General features: G+C 38.3%; 1 protein-coding gene across 1 annotated transcript in view; it reads right to left on the bottom strand.

The window, feature by feature from the left end:
- Positions 1-21,573, bottom strand: part of rims2b (regulating synaptic membrane exocytosis 2b) — a 79,115-nt gene that overhangs the window by 37,537 nt on the left and 20,005 nt on the right. The window contains exons 5-12 of the mRNA XM_046834500.1: positions 15,599-16,236; positions 8,182-8,246; positions 7,384-7,503; positions 5,217-5,316; positions 4,799-4,922; positions 4,147-4,193; positions 3,949-4,058; positions 2,034-2,081 (exon numbers count right to left, since the gene is read on the bottom strand). Coding sequence (XP_046690456.1) covers positions 2,034-2,081; positions 3,949-4,058; positions 4,147-4,193; positions 4,799-4,922; positions 5,217-5,316; positions 7,384-7,503; positions 8,182-8,246; positions 15,599-16,236 — 1,252 coding nt within the window. The remainder of the gene's footprint in view (positions 1-2,033; positions 2,082-3,948; positions 4,059-4,146; positions 4,194-4,798; positions 4,923-5,216; positions 5,317-7,383; positions 7,504-8,181; positions 8,247-15,598; positions 16,237-21,573) is intronic.

The following is a 21,573-nucleotide window of genomic DNA, read 5'->3' as shown; positions in this document are numbered from 1 at the left end:
ATACATTTTTTTTTAAAATAACAAAATACTTGAATAGGGTGCATGAGAGACAAAATCTTTTTTGTGGAAGGAGCCGACATTTGGAAAGGGCTTTGAAAGTCTTAAGAATCTACTCATGCTTTATTTACTCATACAATCACTATGAGTAAACTCCAGCCTTCTTTCCACAGAAAGAAATACAGAACTTTAAAGAAGGGGCAAAAACCTGAAGGAAGCTCGCTCTAAGGTTCCTGATGTTGAGCGGGCATCTGAGAGGCGTCACGATTGGACTAATGTGTAGATTTTGCAGGAATCTGCCCGTCCTTTGTAACAAACCTCTAAAGCTAAAAGGAGCATGACTCTATATTCTATACTCTATATAGGAATCTGGAGTGAACAAAGCTCTAAAAATAGTCCAGAACTAATGCATGCAGCAAAGCAAGAGTATGCATTCTGTACAAACTAGAACCATCCAGACTGCTTTCAAACGTCAAAAAAAAGGTCAAGGGGAAGGAAATACAGTGCAAACAAATTGTACCACTGAATTTTTGTCCTGTGAAATCAACCCAAATTGCTCTTCCATGTGAACAGCTTTTGACAGTTACATCAAAAATAGACTTTTCACACTTAATAAAATGATCGTTCTCATTCAGAGAAACAGGCTTCAGGTGTGTTTGCATGTAAAAGTCTGGAAATTTGATTTCGAATGTCGTTATAAAAGAGACGTTTCATTTCTATAGGTACAATTTGTTCATTTCATTTTTGGGCTCTGGAGCAACAGCCAGGTCTTCATTGGAAAATGCAAGTTCATGTTGAACAATGGGACTTTACAGCAATCTTCTCATTGCAACGTGAAAAAAGTTTTCTCTTCTGTTAAACTAACGTGCTGTTTCAGGAAATTTCATATACATTATTTTCTGGAGTATAAGCGGCACTTTATTCACTGAGAAATATTCAGCACTTATTGCTTAACATGCACTGAATCGCGACTTTGCCTTCATCAGTTAATGAAGTGTGTGAAGGTGTGTGAAGGTTGGCTTAATTTTTCTGTCTTATACACTATACTATTTTATATACTGTATAATCTAGAAAATTATAATATACATGCAATTGTATGTATATTAAGAGTCTATAAATCTGAGTACAATATGGTAGTATCTTATCGTCCTGAAAATAATGTAATATCTTATAGTCCTGAATATATAGTAGTATCTTATATTACTAATAATTAAGTCATAGTCCTGAAAATATAGTAGTATTTTATAATACTGAGAATATAGTAGTATCTCATATTCCTAATAATTAAGTCCTATTTCAGATATAATATATAGTAATATAAAATATAATAATAAAATAATACAGTAAATATAGTAGTATCTCATATTCCTGAAAATAATGCAGTATTTTAGTGTCCTGAAAAATGGAATAATGTAATATTTTCCTAAAAATATGGTAGTAAATTAAAAATATAGAAATAAGGTAAAATCCCAAAGTGTGGGAAAGAAGATAGTACTGTATCTTAAAGTTGTGAGAATCGGTGGTACTTCATTTGTATACTTAACATTGTAGAAATAGCTGGTGTATTTTACAGACCTACAAATAGAGGAGACGTAAAGAAAAATCCTGTTTCAGATTGCAAAGAAAAGAAGTCGTTTCTGTCCCATGGCAAGTCTGAATCCATCGAACCATTTAAAGAGACTTTGTTAAATAGAGAGTACTCCTAATATGAAAAACAACAAACATTGCAATGTTGAAAACTGCTGTTTGTCTCTTTAAACTCCTCAGTGCAGGTCAGTAAATCATGCAGGTTCTTCCAGACCCTGAGCAAGATGGAGTTTAATATGTTAAAAATGATCATATTAAGTATGGAGAAAAAAAAAGAGATTTCTATGGATATGAGCTAGTAGTTATAAAAGGAACGGAGGGAAATGAAGATCAGAGATTTGAAATGCTCTCATTTTCCTGCTATGCATTTTCCAAATATCGTAAAAAGGAAGAGAAAGGAGTCATAGGGGGGAAAAGTGTGTATCAGTCAGTCAGACCGGTGCCGTTACCTGGACCCTAGGGACAAAAGGCGTTGTTCTTCTATTAAGGCATGGACTCTGGGTAAGCAAAATTAACAAAGAAAAAGAAAAAAATGCCATAAAACTAAACCAAATGCTTATATATCAAATCCCACACAACTGAGAGGAGATTTCACCTCCATTTCTATCATAAACACAGACTTTGATACAGACCCGAGACGTCACAGTGCCAGACGAACTGCAAACAAACAATTTCTGAACAATCGGAATGATTTTTTCTTTAACTTTTACTATTATTATTTGTTATTTTTAACTCCAACTTCATTCTATTCCATATCTAGCTTTGTCTTCATGCCAACAATTGATAGGACCTTCTGTTTAAATGTTAAAAAGCATTTATTATATAATTTATATTATGCAATATTAATTATCATTATAGAATTCTACATTCTGTTATACCTATACTCTGTTTACTATAATTAATACTTATTATTATAAGATTATGCTTATTGTTATTATTATATAAAAGTTTACAGTGTGACCTAAAGCCTTTATTAAAAAAAAAAAAAAGGATATGTACATTTTCTTTTTACTATATATTTTTGTATAAAATCTTCCTTATTAAAAATAAAGAATAAAGACTCCTATGAAGAAGCGCAGCACCGCAATAACACAGAATCTTACATCTGAAACATCCAGAGCACTAAAGTGACAAAAAAAAACTATTAAATTTTACAAAACAATCACAAAAATATGACAGCTACAAAATATCATTATATAATATTTAATATACGCCAGGCATCGTGTTTTAACAAATATTAGTACTTTCCATATACAGGGTGCCAAAACATATGAGCTGCACTGTGAATCTTAATCATTTAAATATTAAAATAAAGAACAAATCCACAACATTATACTGTACGTTTGGGGTTGGGGTTCTCTTGTAAAAGCCCGTTCAAACCTGTTTATTATTACTGAAGGAATAAAAAAAGTCTATGTATATACACTATATCGCCAAAAGTATTGGGACACCCTGCTTTTTAGCCATATGTGGTTTGTCTCAAATCTCACACAAATCTCACACAAATCTCACACAAAATCTCACAAATCTCACACAAAATCTAACAAAATTCTTACACAAATCTCACACGAAATCTCACACAAATCTCACAAAATCTCACACAACTTCTCACACAAATCTCACACAAAATCTCACAAAATCTCACACAAAATCTTACATAAATTTCACACAAAATCTCACAAATTCTCACACAATTCTCACACAAATCTCACAAAATCTTACACAGAATCTCACAAATCTCAAACATCTCACAAAATCTCACACAATATCTCAAAAATCTCACACAAATTTCAAACATCTCACACAAATCTCACAAAATCTTACATAAATTTCACACAAAATCTCACAAATTCTTACTCAATTCTCACAAAATCTCACAAAATCTCACACAAAATCTCCCAAATCTCAAACATCTCACACAAAATTTTACAAATTCTCACACAAATCTCACAAATTCTCACAACAAATGTCACACAAATCTCTCACAAAATTTCATAAATTCCCACAAAAATCTGACACAAATCTCAATTTCATTAATTCAAATTAGGTTTTTACGACTGTCCAACATGTAAACATGAAAAATAGAAATACAATATAAAGATAAAAGAAAGTAAATTAGAATAAATAAAAATAAAATAAAGTATAAATTATAAAAGTATATTAAAAGTATAAGTATATCTAAAAAGTATAAAAATAAGGTAAGATTAATATTTTATATATATATACTGTATATAGAGCAAATAGCAATCTTATAGTCAGGCGTCCACAAACCTTTGGCTGTATAGTGAATATTTATGAAAAATAAAAGTAATAACTTGATAAAGATCTGTGTAGGTTAGTTTTTTTTGAGTGATGGGAACTCACTGAGAGTTGTCCGGACAGATGCTGAGGAGCATCACGGAGCACGCCGGGACTCATGGGAGATGTGACGGATATGGACGGACCCATCTTCTGCGATTCGAACGAGCTCGAACCTGTGAGCGCAGGGAGAGAAAAGATTTTACGGCAAAATCTGAGTCTTCCAGCAGCATTAAGGACGATTCCTGGATTACGAACACTCACTGGATTCAAGCTGTCCGTGTGTGCTGTCGGATATCCTGGGTACATCACTGCACAGGAAAAAACATCAGAACAGAACGCATATTATATCAATCGTGCATATGGGCTGGTGTTAGTATAATACCTGAGTAGATTATAGTAATAAAGGACTATATGTTTATAATGCATTCTATACTGTATTACACCCCAGAGATTTAATAGCACAGGAGTGTGTTATATGTCTATAATACAGGGCCAGAATAGTTTACTACAGGACTATATTATAATACACACCCATATTCAATTATGCAAGAGATATAACACATATATAATATAATACAGGAGTACACAATAACAGAGTATTTTAATCCTGAACTATATTCTATTTTAATATTATACAGGAGTATATGACAGATTACAGGAATGTAAAACAGGAGTAGAGTAGAGTAGAGTATAAGTCAGTATTTTATATATATATTTATATAGGAGCATATTTCAAAAGAGAACATTAATATAATATGGAAATAAAGTTCAGAACTACTTTATACAGTATGAGACAGGAGTATTTTGTGAGAGAGGACATTAATGCAATAGAGGAGTATAGTAAATACAGTAATACAGAGTAAATTCATATACAGGATTAAACTCTAAGAGAGAAAAGTAAATCGAGACTCACCCAATGGGCCGCGAGACCAGAAGCTCAACCTGAGGCTCAGGTTTGGAATCAAGAATAATATTATAAACTTCCTTAAACGTGGCTCCCTGAAGAACCCTGCCGTTCCACTCGAGAACCTGATCACCTGCAGAGAGAAAGAGAGAGAGAGAGAGAGAGAGACAGAGAAAGAGAGAGAAAGAGAGAGAGACAGAGAGAGAGAGAGAGAGAGAGAGAAAGAAAGAGAGAGAGAGACAGAGACAGAGAGAGAGAGAGAGAGAGAGAGAGAGAGAGAGAGAGAGAGAGAGGCAGGACTGAACTGAGTTTATTAATTAGCAAATTTTTGGTGAAGTTTTCTTATTAAAATTTGGTGTGTGTGCGTGTGCATGTGTATGCATGTGTGTGTGTGTGTGTGTATGCGTGTGTGTGTGTGTGTGTGTACCTGGTCGGAGATGGCCAACTGTATCTGCTAAGCTTCCTCTTTTCACTTTGGTAATAAAAGCACAAAGCTGACCAGATTCAGTCATTTTCCCTCCAACCACCTGAGGAAAAAAAACGTGACATTACAGAAACAAAACAAAAATGCTAATGACTGATACACACGTCTGGGACAGGGGGTAAAATACTAATGACTGATACACACGTCTGGGACAGGGGGTAAAATACTAATGACTGATACACACGTCTGGGACAGGGGGTAAAATACTAATGACTGATACACACGCCTGGGACAGGGGTAAAATACTAATGACTGATACACACGTCTGGGACAGGGGTAAAATACTAATGACTGATACACACGTCCTGGGACAGGGGTAAAATACTAATGACTGATACACACGTCTGGGACAGGGGGTAAAATACTAATGACTGATACACACGTCTGGGACAGGGGGTAAAATACTAATGACTGATACACACGTCTGGGACAGGGGGTAAAATACTAATGACTGATACACGTCTGGGACAGGGGTAAAATACTAATGACTGATACACACGTCTGGGACAGGGGTAAAATACTAATGACTGATACACAGGTCTGGGACAGGGGTAAAATACTAATGACTGATACACGTCTGGGACAGGGGGTAAAATACTAATGACTGATACACACGTCTAGGACAGGGGGTAAAATACTAATGACTGATACACACGTCTAGGACAGGGGGTAAAATAATGCTGGGCTATCCAGATAACACTATCAGGCCAAAAGTTTTGGGACATCTGATTTTTCTTTCCTTTTTTTTTTTGCCATACGTGGTTCTTCACAAAACTTAGCAGAAACCCAAACCTCAGTGGCTCTTTGGCAGCTCAATGTGAACTGAATGTGGAATATGTTCATGAAGCACACGCCAATCTAATTGTCAGGAATACACAAACTTTTGATGATATCGTGTATAAAGGATTATAATACATCAAGAATAGATCAGAACTAAAATGTACAGATTTCTCTGAAATCAGAAGACCACAGGGGACGGTCCGGGAGACTGAAAGGATTATTGGTGCTTCCCTGCCCACCCTTCAAGAACTGTACACATTATATGGACAAAAGTATTGGGACACCTGAACCTTCCTTCTATATGTGATTCTTCTCCAAACTGTTACCACAAAGCTGGAGACACACAATCATACCGGACGTCTTTGGATGCAGTACAATAAAATTTTGCATTCACTCAAACTTGGAAAGCCAAACCTGTTCCATCATGGCAATGCCCCTGTGCACAAAGCCATCTCCATAAAGATCTGCTTTACATGGATTGGAGAGAAAGATCTTGAGTGTCCTGCTATAGAGATTCAAACTCTACTGAACACCTTTGGGATGAATGTGAACGCTGACTGCACCCCAGGTCTCCTCACCTACATCACTACCTGCCTTTACTAACACCCTCGTGACTGATGAACACAAATATCAATAAGCACACTCCAGAATCTAGTGGAACATCTTCTCAGAAGAGTGGAGGAAATTTAGAAGAGTAAATTGGGACTAGATGTGGAATGCAATGCTTGAAAAGCACATACCAAACTTATGACCAGGTGACCACAAACTTTTTGTTAATATAATGTACATCATGAGAGAAAAACGGCTCCGAATATCACTCTGGATCCCTCACATTTCAGCCATATACTTTTTGAACTTTTGCCGTCTGGCCAGTGCTACAGAGCACCGAACACCAGGACAGACAGGCACAAAGACGTGTCTTCCTCCAGGCAATCTACCTCATGAACACTTAAATGCTTTCGCCATTGTGCAATAAAAATCTAAATATGCAATTCTACATTTTTATGGTTTTATTTAGGTATTTTTCTGTGCAATAAAACAGTTTACTTACTTTTTATTTATTTATTTTATTTTTATTTTATTTTTGTTTATATTTCTTAATTAAAATGTGCAATACCAGGTGTTAATTTAATTTAATTTAATTTAATTTAATTTAATTTAATTTAATTTAATTTAATTTAATTTAATTTAATTTAATTGTTTAATTTATTTAAAGAAATGTGCAACTGGAAGCTTTTGTCATGAAAACAAATTCCTTGTAAGTGCAAAAATACTTGGCAATAAAGCTCTGATTCGGATCCTGATATAAAGGGGAGATGTGTGAAGTTACCTTGAGGCCCAGAAGAGCTCCCGTGTCTCGGGGCACCGTGCCGTCCTTCATCCGCTTGTTCAGTAAAATCCTCCCGATTAACCGATCTCCATCTTTGGACGGCTGCCACGTCACCGGGTGCTGCAGAGGCACAGACATGACACCACTTTTACACGCTTAATAGATAGATAGATAGATAGATAGATAGATAGATGATAGATAGATAGATAGATAGATAGATAGATAGATAGATAGATAGATAGACAGACAGACAGACAGACAGACAGACAGACAGACAGATAGATAGATAGACAGACAGACAGACAGACAGACAGACAGACAGACAGACAGACAGACAGACAGACAGATAGATAGATAGATAGATAGATAGATAGATAGATAGATAGATAGATAGATAGATAGATAGATTGACAGACAGACAGACAGACAGACAGACAGACAGACAGACAGACAGACAGACATCTGATATACGGTGTGTCAGAGAGATTAGTAACAGCAGCAGCTGGAAAAACAAGGACACATCGAGCTTATGATGTTCCTCAAATATAAGACTCTTCTATTTGGAGGCTCTTTAGCTCCCAGAATCCTCTCTGATAGAAAGACAAAGTGCTGCAAGGTTCTATCTCAAGCCTACACAGGTTCCTCAGTGGGACAAAGTCATTGCAGTGTTTCTTTTAAAGTGAAAAAGGAACCAAACGAGCGACATGATAGAAGAAGAGAAGAAGAGTTAAAAAATGTGTACATGGGTGAAGAAGAGCGATGAGGGGACGTGAGGACACAGATGATTAAACACCTCACCATAGACACAGACGAGGACTCGTTATGCCAAGACGCATAATCCCACCAGTGGCCGTCCATATCTCCTGTGGATAAAACACACACACACACACACACACACACACACACACACACACACACACACACACACACACAAGTATAATATAGTAAAGTATAGTACAGATATATACAGTAGATCACCACTTATCTTCTGCATGTTCCTTCCATCTCTATACATGATCTCTGGAGCTCACGTGTAGGGGGTGTGGCCAAATTTGTTAAAGGTGGAGTTTGAATATTTGATGCTGTACACTTACAGCTAGTCCCGGGTTACAATGGAGATGCGTTCTGATGCCATTGTATGTTGAAACTATAGTAAGTGTGGCATGGCCTAGTCTGCTCAGGAGTCTGAATGGTGAACAGTGTGGGGTAGTGCACTGTAGTGTTCATTATTTAACTAATTACAGTACACCATTTAACAGAACAGAGCAATTTATAGTACTGTAATGCATAAACTACACAGTATAGATAGAGGTGAAATTGTAAAACATTTGTAAATATGTCAAATTTGACCTGAAAACACTTTGAAAAAAAAACAGAAAAAATAATCGTATCGTACCTCATATTTACACTGCTACGTTTGTCTGCCGCGCAGAATCGTAAATGTTTTTACAATTTTGTCACATCGCTATCGTCCACGTAAGAATCGTAAAGAATCGTAACTACCTGTTTTTGATTTCGTACACTTTTTTTCTTTATATTCTGAACTATTGGAGAAATACTGTTCCTTCTGTTTTTCCGAAACATAAAAATAAACTTCTAGGCAACTCAAATTGTTGTGGCTCACAAACCACTTTCACATATTTTGCGGATGCCCTAATGTCAGAAGTTTTTGGACAGAGATACATAATGTATTAGAGAAGATTTAAAACATTTCAGTTGACTACAGTTTTAAAGGTCTTTATATGTTTAATGGATTTCTTGGAGAAAAAGAACAAATATATGTTCAGAAAAATGTTTGCTTCATGTAAAAAAGCCGTTACTTGATGCTGGTACAAACCTAATCGGCCACAAATACAGGGTCAGAATGACGTTGTGAAAAGTATATTTACTATGGAGACAATTACATTTTGTGTGAATAACAAAAAAAATACATATTTGCTGACTTTTGGTCTATATGAATTGAGTATATGACTCCTATGTTTTATGTTTAGTTTTAGAGATCGCATCTATACCCCCCTTTCTTTACTAAATAGTTTCTGTATAAATGGAAGATCATTTCAAGAGAAACTTGAAGTTTTTTGTTTGTTTGTTTGTTTGTTTGTTTGTTTGTTTGTTTTCTTCTCTTCTCCCTGATATGGGAGTATATTTAAATCAGAAATCTTGTAAAAATTGCTATAAACAGATGTTGTGAATTGTGCAATGAAAATGTATTATTACAATCCAAAATATAAATATAAATAAAATATGGAGGCATAAAGTTATTATAAAGTCATAACACTCTTATTTGTCTTTCAATCGAATCGATCTTCTATGTTCTGAACCCATTTTAAGTAGTGGTCTACTTTCAGACAGGATTTTGTTCTAAAGCAGATGAACAGTAATAAAGAGGTTATAAAGATGTATAAAAGAATGTATCAGTTTAGTGCCTATATGTTTTTTCCTAATGAGCAACGGTGTGGCGACTGGGGTGAAGGAAAGATTCCCTGAGATGGTGTTCGGAAGAAGTCTTGAGAGAAACCAGACTCAAAAGGAAACCTCATCTTCATCCTCAACACTGAATGTCCAGTCATTACAGTTCCATCATTGTTGAGGCTTAAAAGCAGAACTGTTCATGCAAACTGTGGTGCTGAAACGCCTCTCCTGCTAAAGAGCGATAAACCCTATTGACTGCACCCCAGGCCTCCTCACCTCCTCACCTACATCCTGTAGTAACTGACTTATCTAACACCCTTGTGGCTGAATGAATATCCACAAATCTCCACAAAACTAGTGGAACATCATTCTAGAAGAGTGGAGCTTATAATACGAGCAAATGGAGACTACATGAGAAATGCTCAGGTGTATAAAGTGTAATAGTTGAAGTAACAGTGTAGCTCTGAGACACCTCACACAACATGCAGAAATCTCTGTGGTGAGTCCGAAGCATGAAAATCACAGGAAATGCAGCCTTACGTTTCTTCTCATCACTCAGACACGATGCCGCTCTGTTCCTCATGCGCACGATTTCAACACATCCAATCTAAAGCTATTGCCTATAATCCGCCTTCGTCTTCTCTTCTCTCCACACCGTCTCCTTACGAACCTCGGCGGGATTTCAAGAAAGCTGATTTGCTTTGGTGTCACGATCCTGATGCACATCGCAGACGAATTTCTCTTCCCACGCTCATCGTTACACATCCAATCTGACCCCTAACCTGAGAGGAACGAGGCCCTGCTAAGGGTTTGGCTTCCTCCGGTTTCTCTGCAGCTCCGTATGGTCGCTCCTCCTTCTTCATGTGTTACAATAATGGGATTAGACTTTATTCTTAGAGGCTCAAACGCCACGTCATACATGGTGCTCCCAACACAAACCCAACACACACACACACACACACACACACACACACACACACACACACTGTTTCTATTATTTTCAGGGTCTCTACTTTGCAAAACGCACACACTGTCAATCTATCCTAACTACAAACAAACAAACAAATTAATTAATTAATTAATTAATAGCCATAACCCAAACAAATATAACATAAAATTCACTGTAAATAAAATGATAACAATTAAATAAAGAAATAATTTATTATTTCTATTATAATAGAATAACTATTATTTTAATTTTTCTATATTTTATTAGATTTTTTTCAGTAGGTGTGACTAAAAGAGATCCTCTAATCTCTGACTGAATGGCAGCCGCTCCTCCGAGGTTTCGTGTCTTCCTGTCCACCATGACAATAAAAAGGAAGTGATGCTAATGTGAGCTCACAGAAAGGAAATGTGGGAGCTGTTTAGTCTTCCACTAGAACCTTCTGGAGAAGGTTATGAAGTCAGATCCCAAACACAATCAAACCCTGAGACCTAAAAATAATAACATATATTTGCCACTCCAAACAGTTACTGGTCATCCAGGTTGCCAGGTATGTAATTTCTACAATTTTGCCTGCTTCAGTATTATTATTATTATTATTATTATTATTATTATTATTATTATTATTATTAGTATTATTATTATTGTTGTTGTTGTTGTTGTTGTTGTTGTTGTTGAATAACGGTATTAGTCACATCCTACCAGGTCATTACCCCTCCAAGCCAGTAGAGGGTTTCTCCCCTGAAAACAACACATTTTTAATGACTCATCAAACATCAAACTTCCTGGTTACAAATAAATAATATCAGTAGAAAAAAGCCACACAGGGCCGGGGAACATTCAGTCTGCATTAGTGATGGGGAGATCAGATCATTTCAGTGACTCGGATCTTTGCAATGAACAAATCTTTATTTTAATCAATTAGTTTATTTCGTTCCTTTGATCAGAAATAAAATAAAATGTCACATATTCAGTAAGCAGATAGTTGAACTTCTCGATTCTGTTTCCTGTACATGACCTGCAGAGATTTTACGATGCTTCGCTCAAGCGCACCAAGCACAAAATGAACGAATCATATTTTGAGATGACTCATTCTTCTGAGTCACATAAAAAACTTGTTCAGAACGATGGAATCTTTCATGAACGACCAGCACTCGTCTGTGTAACGTCTTGCCAACTCTATCGTTCGTGTCTGAGGCTTGTGTTCTGTCCTACAACATGCTGATCACATTTGCTTTGGATCTGAATTTGGTCTGTTTGCGAACGCCTGTGTTTGACTACTGCTCAGTGTTTGGCTCTGATCAACGATTCTGTATAAGACTTTCCAAAAAAAAACTTTCTGTGCTTTGTTCCATTGTTATTTCTATTATTGGTTTGGTTGAATGATTTAAACTAAATTTGGGGGGCATTTAAACTGTACAAGATTTACATTATTACTCATCAGGAAGCCAAGAGCTGAAAACACAAAGGCTACTGTAATTCTACATTTTCTTTTTTTATTCCCTCTTCTTTTTCTTTTGCTTTTGATGTCTATGGCAACCCAAAGAACTCTCTGGTACTGGACCTTGGAACACTGATTGGAGAGGAGCTGAGGAACATTCTGGCCAATTTTGGGTGAAGTTCTACAAATGCTCTTGCGCTACCATCAAGCCAAAACTGGGCCTTGAAAAGTTGAAAGAACTTTAATGTTCAGAAACTAGAACCCTGTGTCTAAGATGTAAAAACCATGGTATCACTGGACTCCATAATTCAACACAAGTTCCGCACGCTATATGAAGCCAATTTAATTGATTGTATATTATACCATCTTAGATATTACCTAGTTTGGCACACAACATCTTCAGAGTAAGTTTTACAAAAATGATGAGAAGAATTTCGGATATTCTAAATAGTTCACCATTTGGGCCAGTAAACAAAAAGTTGTGACCTTCACTCTGAAACAAATCTTGGTAGGCATCTTCTGGACCATACTCTGAGACTAAACAAGAGAAGGACTCATCACAACAACAGCAGTAACAGCAGCAGCAGCAACGCCACCATACAGCCCACTGATTCATCTAGACGTCGCTCTGTACGTCGCTCTGGATAAGGGCGTCTGCTAAATGCCGCAAATGTAAATGTAAATGTAGACCTTCTACCATCCCTCAGGATATACACTACAATTTAAACTACAGATAGCTCTTGAATCGCTTTACCTACAGTTATAGTTCTGCTTTCTTTGATTGATTGAAGCACATCTGTGAATGTATTGCCCTAAAATGCTCCTTGCAGCTTTTTTTTATTATTTTATTATTATTATAATTATTATTATTATTATTATTATTATTATTATTATTATATTACTATATTATTATTATATTTTTATATTATTATAATAATTATTATTATTATTATAATTATTATTATATTATTATCCCTTATGGTTTTTGAGACACCTTCATAACCCTGATGCAACAAACTCAGTAAAAAAGGAAAAAACACACAGCATGAGTGGAAGGAAGTTCTGTGGAGTCCAAATGAGATATTTTTGTCTCTATCAGAAGAACTTGTAATCTGGAGAACAGGAGAGAAGATGTGATCAGACTCCCTCACCTGCACACTCACACATGGAGGTGGAAGTTTAATGGTTTGGGGTTGTTTTGGAGCAGGGAAGGCTCCAGAAAGTGAAAGTGAACCAACACGTCTCATATTCCACACTTTAGTTCCGTCTGGACTGCGGCTCATTGGAAGCGGTGAGCCGAAACGCACGTCTGAGTTCTGTATGTGTTATTTAAAAAGCAGACAGACGTCTGGAGTGATATCTATCATGGAACCACCTGCCCAGTCACCGCACCTTAATTCTACTGATCTGCTCTGAGATGAACAAAAAACTCCATCTAGTGAAGAACATCTTTGGAGTTTTACAAGAGACACAGCAAAATATTTCATCTGAACGTTTAGAGAAACAAAGTGTCCGGATGCTGAGAGTGTGTGAAGCTGTTCTTCATGCTGAGGGAGGATTTTCCAATGGTAATAAAGTGAAACATCTGGACATTGCTTGATTTGTTTGGTCAAAGAAGCTTGGTGTATGGAAACTAAAGGAACATGCAGGTGTCTCTCAAAACCCACAAAACACTCCAGACTTTTCTCTTCTCCTCTTCTCTGTAAATTACGGATCACATGCTGAAACCCCTGATCAGAATCCCAACCTTGATCCCAGCACTCGAGCTGTCCTCAAGCATGCTGCTGTAATGCCTGTGACGTCTGGGCTTTGCAGAACAGCACCCGGTTACTGCCAGTACGCCGTGATGGGATCAGTGTCGGGTTTCGGCCATCATTTCCAGCAGAGCTAGTGGAAGATGATGGCATGCTGTAATGATCTACGCAGCTTTTAGTCTCCTCTCTGCGGCACTGGGCTTTAATTACAGACCATGAAATATTCAGCAGTGATGTCATACGTACTGAACACACCACACGCACCTGAACGTCTGATCACCACTCGGGGTCAGAGAACAGCAAGACTTCACTTTACACCATGTATTATTTAAACCCACAACGATTTCTGGATCCTGATTGGTCAGAGTGTGTGGATTTGTTTTCTAGAACAGGTGCTCTGATTGAGGGCTGGTTTATATTGCGGTCGTTCTGATGCTAACGTTTCTGGGGCAACAGCTCATTCACAGGGACTTCTAAAGACATGTCGTTTAAAACCACATATTTTTCTCTCTGTTTTTCGTCTTCCTGACAAAACACTGAGCTGTTTGAAAACGCTCTTTTTCGCATTTCAGTGTGGACTGTGAAAAACAGGCTTCCGAAACCGCATTTTTAGTGATTGCCACGACGTCTCGAAGAGCCAAAAAGGAAATAAACACCAGGCGGAAATTATGCAGATTACTTTTTTGGGAACTTAAGCGTTTTTCGGACATTTTAATGTGAATGAGCCACTTTTGGGAAACGATTGAAAACGATGGTGTGGACGTGGAACATTTTTAGACGCCGTTTTTTTTATTATTGATCCAGATTAGTGTAAATGTAACCTAAGGAAATGTTATACAGTAAAACCCCGCTGGACGAGCATAATTCGTCCTTGAAAATTGCTCGTAGGTCCATTTGCTCGTACATTCGAACTGAATTTCCCCATAAGAATGAATGTAAAAGCGATTTAATCCGTTTCAAGATCTCATTCGATCGCTTATTTCTGCACTTAAAAAGTATTTGTAGCCTGTTTTAACAAACAAATACACCGCAAATTAGCGTAATGTAAACATAATTTAACACTGACTCATGTGGTAGTGGTTGATTGCGAGTGTGAGATGCGCACCATGCTCATAACCTCCTCGGTTTCCATGGTAATTCTATTTGCTTTCGTTTTCACAGCACCATCACTGATTTTCTTGGGAGACATTTTTCATTATTTCTAGTGAAATAAAAATATAAAACTAAAAAAGTTAAGTTTTTGCAGACTGAACAACGACAGCGACCGAGTGATACGTCATCAACTAAGGGACTGATACGACCCTCTGCCAAAAACGAGGAATCGGCAGCGTGGGTTTGCTCGTGCCTTCGCTCGTATCTCCGTTTGCTCGTACTATAGGTGGCTCGTACAACGGGGTTTTACTGTATAAGATCTATTGAAGGAGTCTCCATTGCCTGTGATTTGTCCTCAAATAAAATCGACAGTTTTAATCTTTTTTAGGTGGAGTTTGGAAAAGTTTGGAAAAACGTAGCAGACAGGAAGTAAAGCGTGAAATCACAATGCTTCAACTGATCTGCGAAATAACTTGATCCGCAGACTTGATCCGCCGTAAACACTGTAAACAAGAAACCCTGCGTATGAGACACAGGAAATATACAGTATGTCCTCTGACATGCCCTTACCTTTTTCACCGAAGGATTCACACTCGAGCTCTGCGTCCTCACAGCTGGTGTACTCCGGTGTGGTGTTTATCTCCTCCTCCGAACTGCTGAAGCTCCCCGCCGCCATGAACCGCCCTGCTCTGTGGCTCCTTGCAGGTCTCATGGACTCTGACTGATCTGAGCTGAGCGAGTCGGTCCTCAACACACCATCGATCATGCCAGGATCCAGATGGTGTGTTTTACTGAACGTCCTGTGAGCCGCCGAGCTTCTGTCCATTGAATATGAGCGCGTCGACGCGGTGCGCTGGCCGCCGTAACCGTTGTGAGCCTCGTCGAGTTCAGTGAAGGCCAAGGAAACGTCACTGTGGCGCCGTTCATGCCGTGCTCTAGAAACCTGAGCGTGGATTCGCATCTGCTCCTCGTAGGGCTGTGGTTTAACAGGGTACCGTGCGAGGTTGGGGTCGCTGCGGTACCGCGAACGATACTCCTCTTCACGCTGCCTCTGGAGCTCACGATCGTTCATCTGAACGTCCAAATGGGGGTCATGGTAACGCCAGCGGTTCGAGTCGGACGGAGATCTACGTATGACTCCGTCCCCATGATAAGATCTTCCTAAGCCGTCCCCTTTGTGGGTCCTGGACGCTGATGGGCTTCTTCTCCTGCAGATCAAAAACAAATTAAATGTTAATTAAAACAAATATTCAGATGTTTATAAGTATAAACAAGTATTGGCTCCCACCGAAGGTTCCTGGGATAAACTATCCATCCAGACCAGAAGAAATTCACCCAAACCAAGAGGAATTCAACAAAACCTGAAGCAACTGACCGAGACCAGGAGGAATTCACCAAAACCTGAAGCAACTGACCGAGACCAGGAGGAATTCACCAAAACCATGAGGAACTGACCGAGACCAGAGGGGATACTATTTAATTAATAAATGAATGTATGATATTGGCTATAAGCAAGAAGGAAATCAGGATTTCTACAGGGTTACTAGTGTGAGCCCACTCAGGCTCATCTCAGAAGTTGGACGAGGGGGTGGCACCTCAACCTCTTTAGCTATGCATCCTGCTAAAATTACAGCAATGAAGCTCCCAAATGCAATGGATTTTAAGATTGAATTCTGTGTTAATCAGCAAAAAAGAGATCCTGAGTCCTCGCCTAATTTGTTATGCGATAAAGAACAACAAGAAACAGATATATTTATACATTTTCCTTAAATATATATGTATGACGAAGTCATTAATGCTGCACAAATTGTACAAATCCTTTATAAATAATCTTTAAGATTCCTGTCAGAAATGTCAGGAAAAGTCATATTCGCCAGGTAGTGATTATCACCTGTGAGGATAACAAATGGATTTCATTTTATTAATATTCCTGTCAGAAATTAGCCCAAATTAGCTTGGGTTAGCAGTAAGGATTGTTAAGATTTATGTCTATGACTAAATTTTCTAGTTTCCTGTTTATAATTAGTAATCAAGATCATAAAACTTTATAAACAGGGAATAAAAGTACTGTCAGAAATCTGGTCTAATAACATTAGCAGTAATTAATAATGCTGTCAATTAGCCAATTAGCAAGAATATATACATTATATATATTTATTTTTATTTTTTTTTAATAAAGAGAAACATATTCTGTTACAAATCCAGTCAGGTTTGCCTAGCCTCCTAGCTAAAATAAAATCCTCTGAGAAATGTATCAGTATGGCATGAATCCTGTAAGAAATCATGTCCGAGCTCAGAAACAGTAAAGAACATTTATAGATATGTTGTATAAAAGTTTATATCAGGTTAGATTGTGTTTGCTAGTCAGCTAGCATTAGCAATACATTTCTGACTTAGAATGTCATCAAAGGTATCAGTGTGTGTTTGCCAGGTAACATTAGCAGGAAATCAGAGTCATGCTAGTCAGGAAACTAGCATTTAATTATTATTAAAATGGGCTCGGAAGTCACAACAGATCATTGAGCTAACACACACACACACACACACACACACACACACACACATACATAAATTCATGCTTTTGTATGCATACACACACACACACACACACAAACTACACACAGTAACACACACACACACACACACACACACACACACACACACACACATACATAAATTCATGCTTTTGTATGCATATATACACACACACACACACACACAAACTACACACAGTAACACACACACACACACACACACACATACACATACATAAATACATGCTTTTGTATGCATATACACACACACAAACTACACAGTAACACACACACACACACACACACACACACACACACACAGATACACATACATGCTCTCATATCCATACACAGACTAACAACACACGGAAACACACACACCCATAAACACATGCACACACACACACACACGCACACAAACACAAACATACCTGTGCTCACATATGCATACACACACTTGCTCACACATACACCCACACACAAATGATAAGTTTTTAGTGCTCACTCAGACACACACACACACACACACACACACACACTGGTTACCCTGCATGTGCATGCTAGGCTCGTTTCTTTACTCTATTACAAACACATACAAACAGCACTTAGACACACACACACACACACACACACACACACACACACACACGTGTGTACAGATACACGGGCAGATAGTAGGCTGGCGGTTGGGGGCTGCTGAGGGAACCGCCGAGTGAAGCCTCAAAGCATTGTGGTGTTCAGGCTAATGTCGTTAGCGCCTGCTGTATTTAGCTGTAGGTCAAATTAGACTTGCTAAGGAGGATTAAAGCTACTTAGCTGATTACAGTCCAAACTCTGGTCCTGTCTGACATTTATTATCTCCACTAACTCAGCATATTTCAGTGTGTGTGTGTGTGTGTGTGTGTGTGTGTGTGTGTGTGTCTGAGTAAGCACTAAAAACTTATTTTGTGTGTGCGTGTATGTGTGATTCAGCTTCAATCCACAAGAATGTCTGGCCAGGACAGATTTACAATGTGTGTGTGTGTGTGTGTGTGTGTGTGTGTGTGTGTGTGTGTGTGTGTGTGTGTGTGTGTGTGATTGAAGACAGAAGCATCTCCTGATACAACAAAAGTAAATCAAAAAAAGGACACCTGTGGTTCTTCCTCAAACTGTTCCCACAAACTCAAAGCCGCACAACTGTACAAAACGTCTTTGGAAGCAGGAGCAAGAGATGTTCCCTTGACTTGAACCAGGAGACCCAAACCTGTTCCAGCATGACTCAAAAACCCGGCTCCATGAAAATTTGGAAGATCTCCTGCTTTAGAGCTTCAACCCTATTAAACGTGGATGAATGTGAATGCTTACTGCACCCCAGGAACCTCCTCACCTTCTCACCAACATTACCACCTGACTTTACTAACACACTTAGTGTAGGCTGGAGGAACCTTTACAAACTCTAGGGGAACATCTTCCCAGAAGAGTGGAGCTCATAGTAACAGTGAATGGAAAAAAAATGTGGAATAGGATTAAAAAAAGAAGCACATACTAATCAAAGGGTCCGGAAAATTATTATATATTTTTCTTTACATTTAATGGTTAATTTTTTAGTCATCCTGTATTAGTCATGTGATCCAATAGCATTTAACTGATTTGCCATCATCAATCAGAGGAGGATAAACAGTCAGAGTTCTTTGATGTGGAAGTGGGCGGAGTTTGTGTGAGTGACATTTTTTTCTCGCATTTTTTTTGGACATTTTGCTCAGGAATGTTTCAACTTTGAATGATGGAGAGAACAAATTTTTTTTTGCTTACCATCAGAACGAACTTGTCAGTCGTATCATTTCATCTCCTTGGACCTCCAAAAAAAACCAGACGTACCCACGTCTCCTCATCAGGATACGAGCCTGGATGTAGCGGGGAGCCAAGAGATTTTCACTGTTCATATTTAGCTCGCTGGCTAAGATACAGTCGAGCGTAGCACCATGTGATATCGCTAACGCTATTGACTATGTGCTTCTTTTTAACGTTTCCCCAGGACCAGGGTGCTCCAGCAAACAACATACATTAACAAAAAGTACACAGAACTACACAGAACTCTAAACTAACGACACAACGTTCACAACATTTAGTGCAAAAACAGTGAACACAGAGAACCGAGAGCCGAGCCGAGCCAGACTGAGTTGAGCCGAGCCGAGATGGACTGAGTGGAGCTGAGCCGAGCTGAGCTGAGCCGAACTGAGCCGAGCCGGACCAAGCTGAGCCGAGCCGGACTAAGCCGAGCCGAGCCGAGCCGAGCCACGCCCTGTTTTACATCCACTACATCAAAGTGAGTATGTTTTGAGTCATCGCTGCTGTAGAGAAGAAACAATCAGCTTTGGCACTGCAGCACTGTTTCTGTGCCGTGTGTTTATCGATCCGTTTAGACTGGCATTAGGCGATACACACACACACACACACACACACACACACACACACACACACACACACACACACACACACCCCAGACTGGTTTAAAGAAAAGGAAAAGAAACAGCAAAACCACAAGCGGTTCAGAGATTCTCAGAGGAAAAAGGACAAGGAAATGTGAAGTTCAATACACACACACGCACACACTATACAAACAGCACACACACGCACACACTATACAAACAGCACACACACACACACACACACACACACACACACACACACACACACACACATACACACACACACACACACACACCACACACCCCTCGCACACACACACACACACACACACACACACAGACACACACACACACACACACACACACACACACACACACACACACTATACAAACAGCACACACACACACACACTATACAAACAGCACACACACACACACTATACAAACAGCACACACTATACAAACATAACACACAGCACGCACACACACACACCACACACCCCTCGCACACACACACACACTATACAAACACACACACACACTATACAAACATTACACACACACCACCACCCCGCACACACACTATACAAACATTACACACACCATGCACACACACCACCCCGCACACACACTATACAAACATTACACACACCACGCACCCCACACACACACACTATACAAACATTACACACACCACGCACACACGCCACTCCCCGCACACACATACATACACACACAACACACAAACACCACACACACACACAGTACACACACTATGCAAACACCACGCACCACACACACACTATGCACACACACTACACAAACACTACACACAAACACTGTAATCACCACACACCACATGCACCACACACACACACACACACACACACACACACACACACACACACACACACACTAGACCTGGAGTGATTAAATGATCTAACAATATTGAATTATTTACATCCAACACTTATTTTGCATAATGAAAAAAACGTACCATGAGCCGAACGGAGCGTAACTGCAGCGTGGTAATGAGTATTATAGAGTCTATTTTATTTAAATTTATCTAATTTATGTATCTTTTTATTTATTATTTATTTTATTGCAATTATTCTTTTATTCCTCTTTTTGCTTTTTTTCATTGCATTTTTTTATTCTTCTCTTTAACTCTTATTTTTTAACATTATTTAATAATAATAATAATAATGATAATAATTATTATTATTATCATATTATTATTATTATTATCAAAATTATTTAAAAATATTAATGGAGTTTGATTCGACACAACACAGTATACACACACACACACACACACACACACACACACACTCCATTTGTCAGTGGATGTCATGTGTCATGTGAGCAGATGCAGCTGTTTGTTGTGATATAAACATATTGATTTGTGGTCAGAGTCTCAAACAAAACAAAGAAACACACACTGTGTTTATTTCGTCGGAGAATAAATTTCGTCATAATTTTCATCAACCATATTTTTTTATGACAAAAATCGGACAAAATCGTAATAATCAGTTGTTTACGAGAAAAACTATGACGTAATTTAGCAAACACTTTTGTCAGTTAATAAAAAGTGAGATGGAAA

The sequence above is a fragment of the Silurus meridionalis genome, chromosome 22, assembly GCF_014805685.1.
Source record: "Silurus meridionalis isolate SWU-2019-XX chromosome 22, ASM1480568v1, whole genome shotgun sequence".
NCBI lineage: Eukaryota > Metazoa > Chordata > Actinopteri > Siluriformes > Siluridae > Silurus > Silurus meridionalis.
The sequence above is the reverse complement of the archived record's forward strand: the minus strand, read 5'-3'. Positions and strand labels throughout refer to the sequence as shown.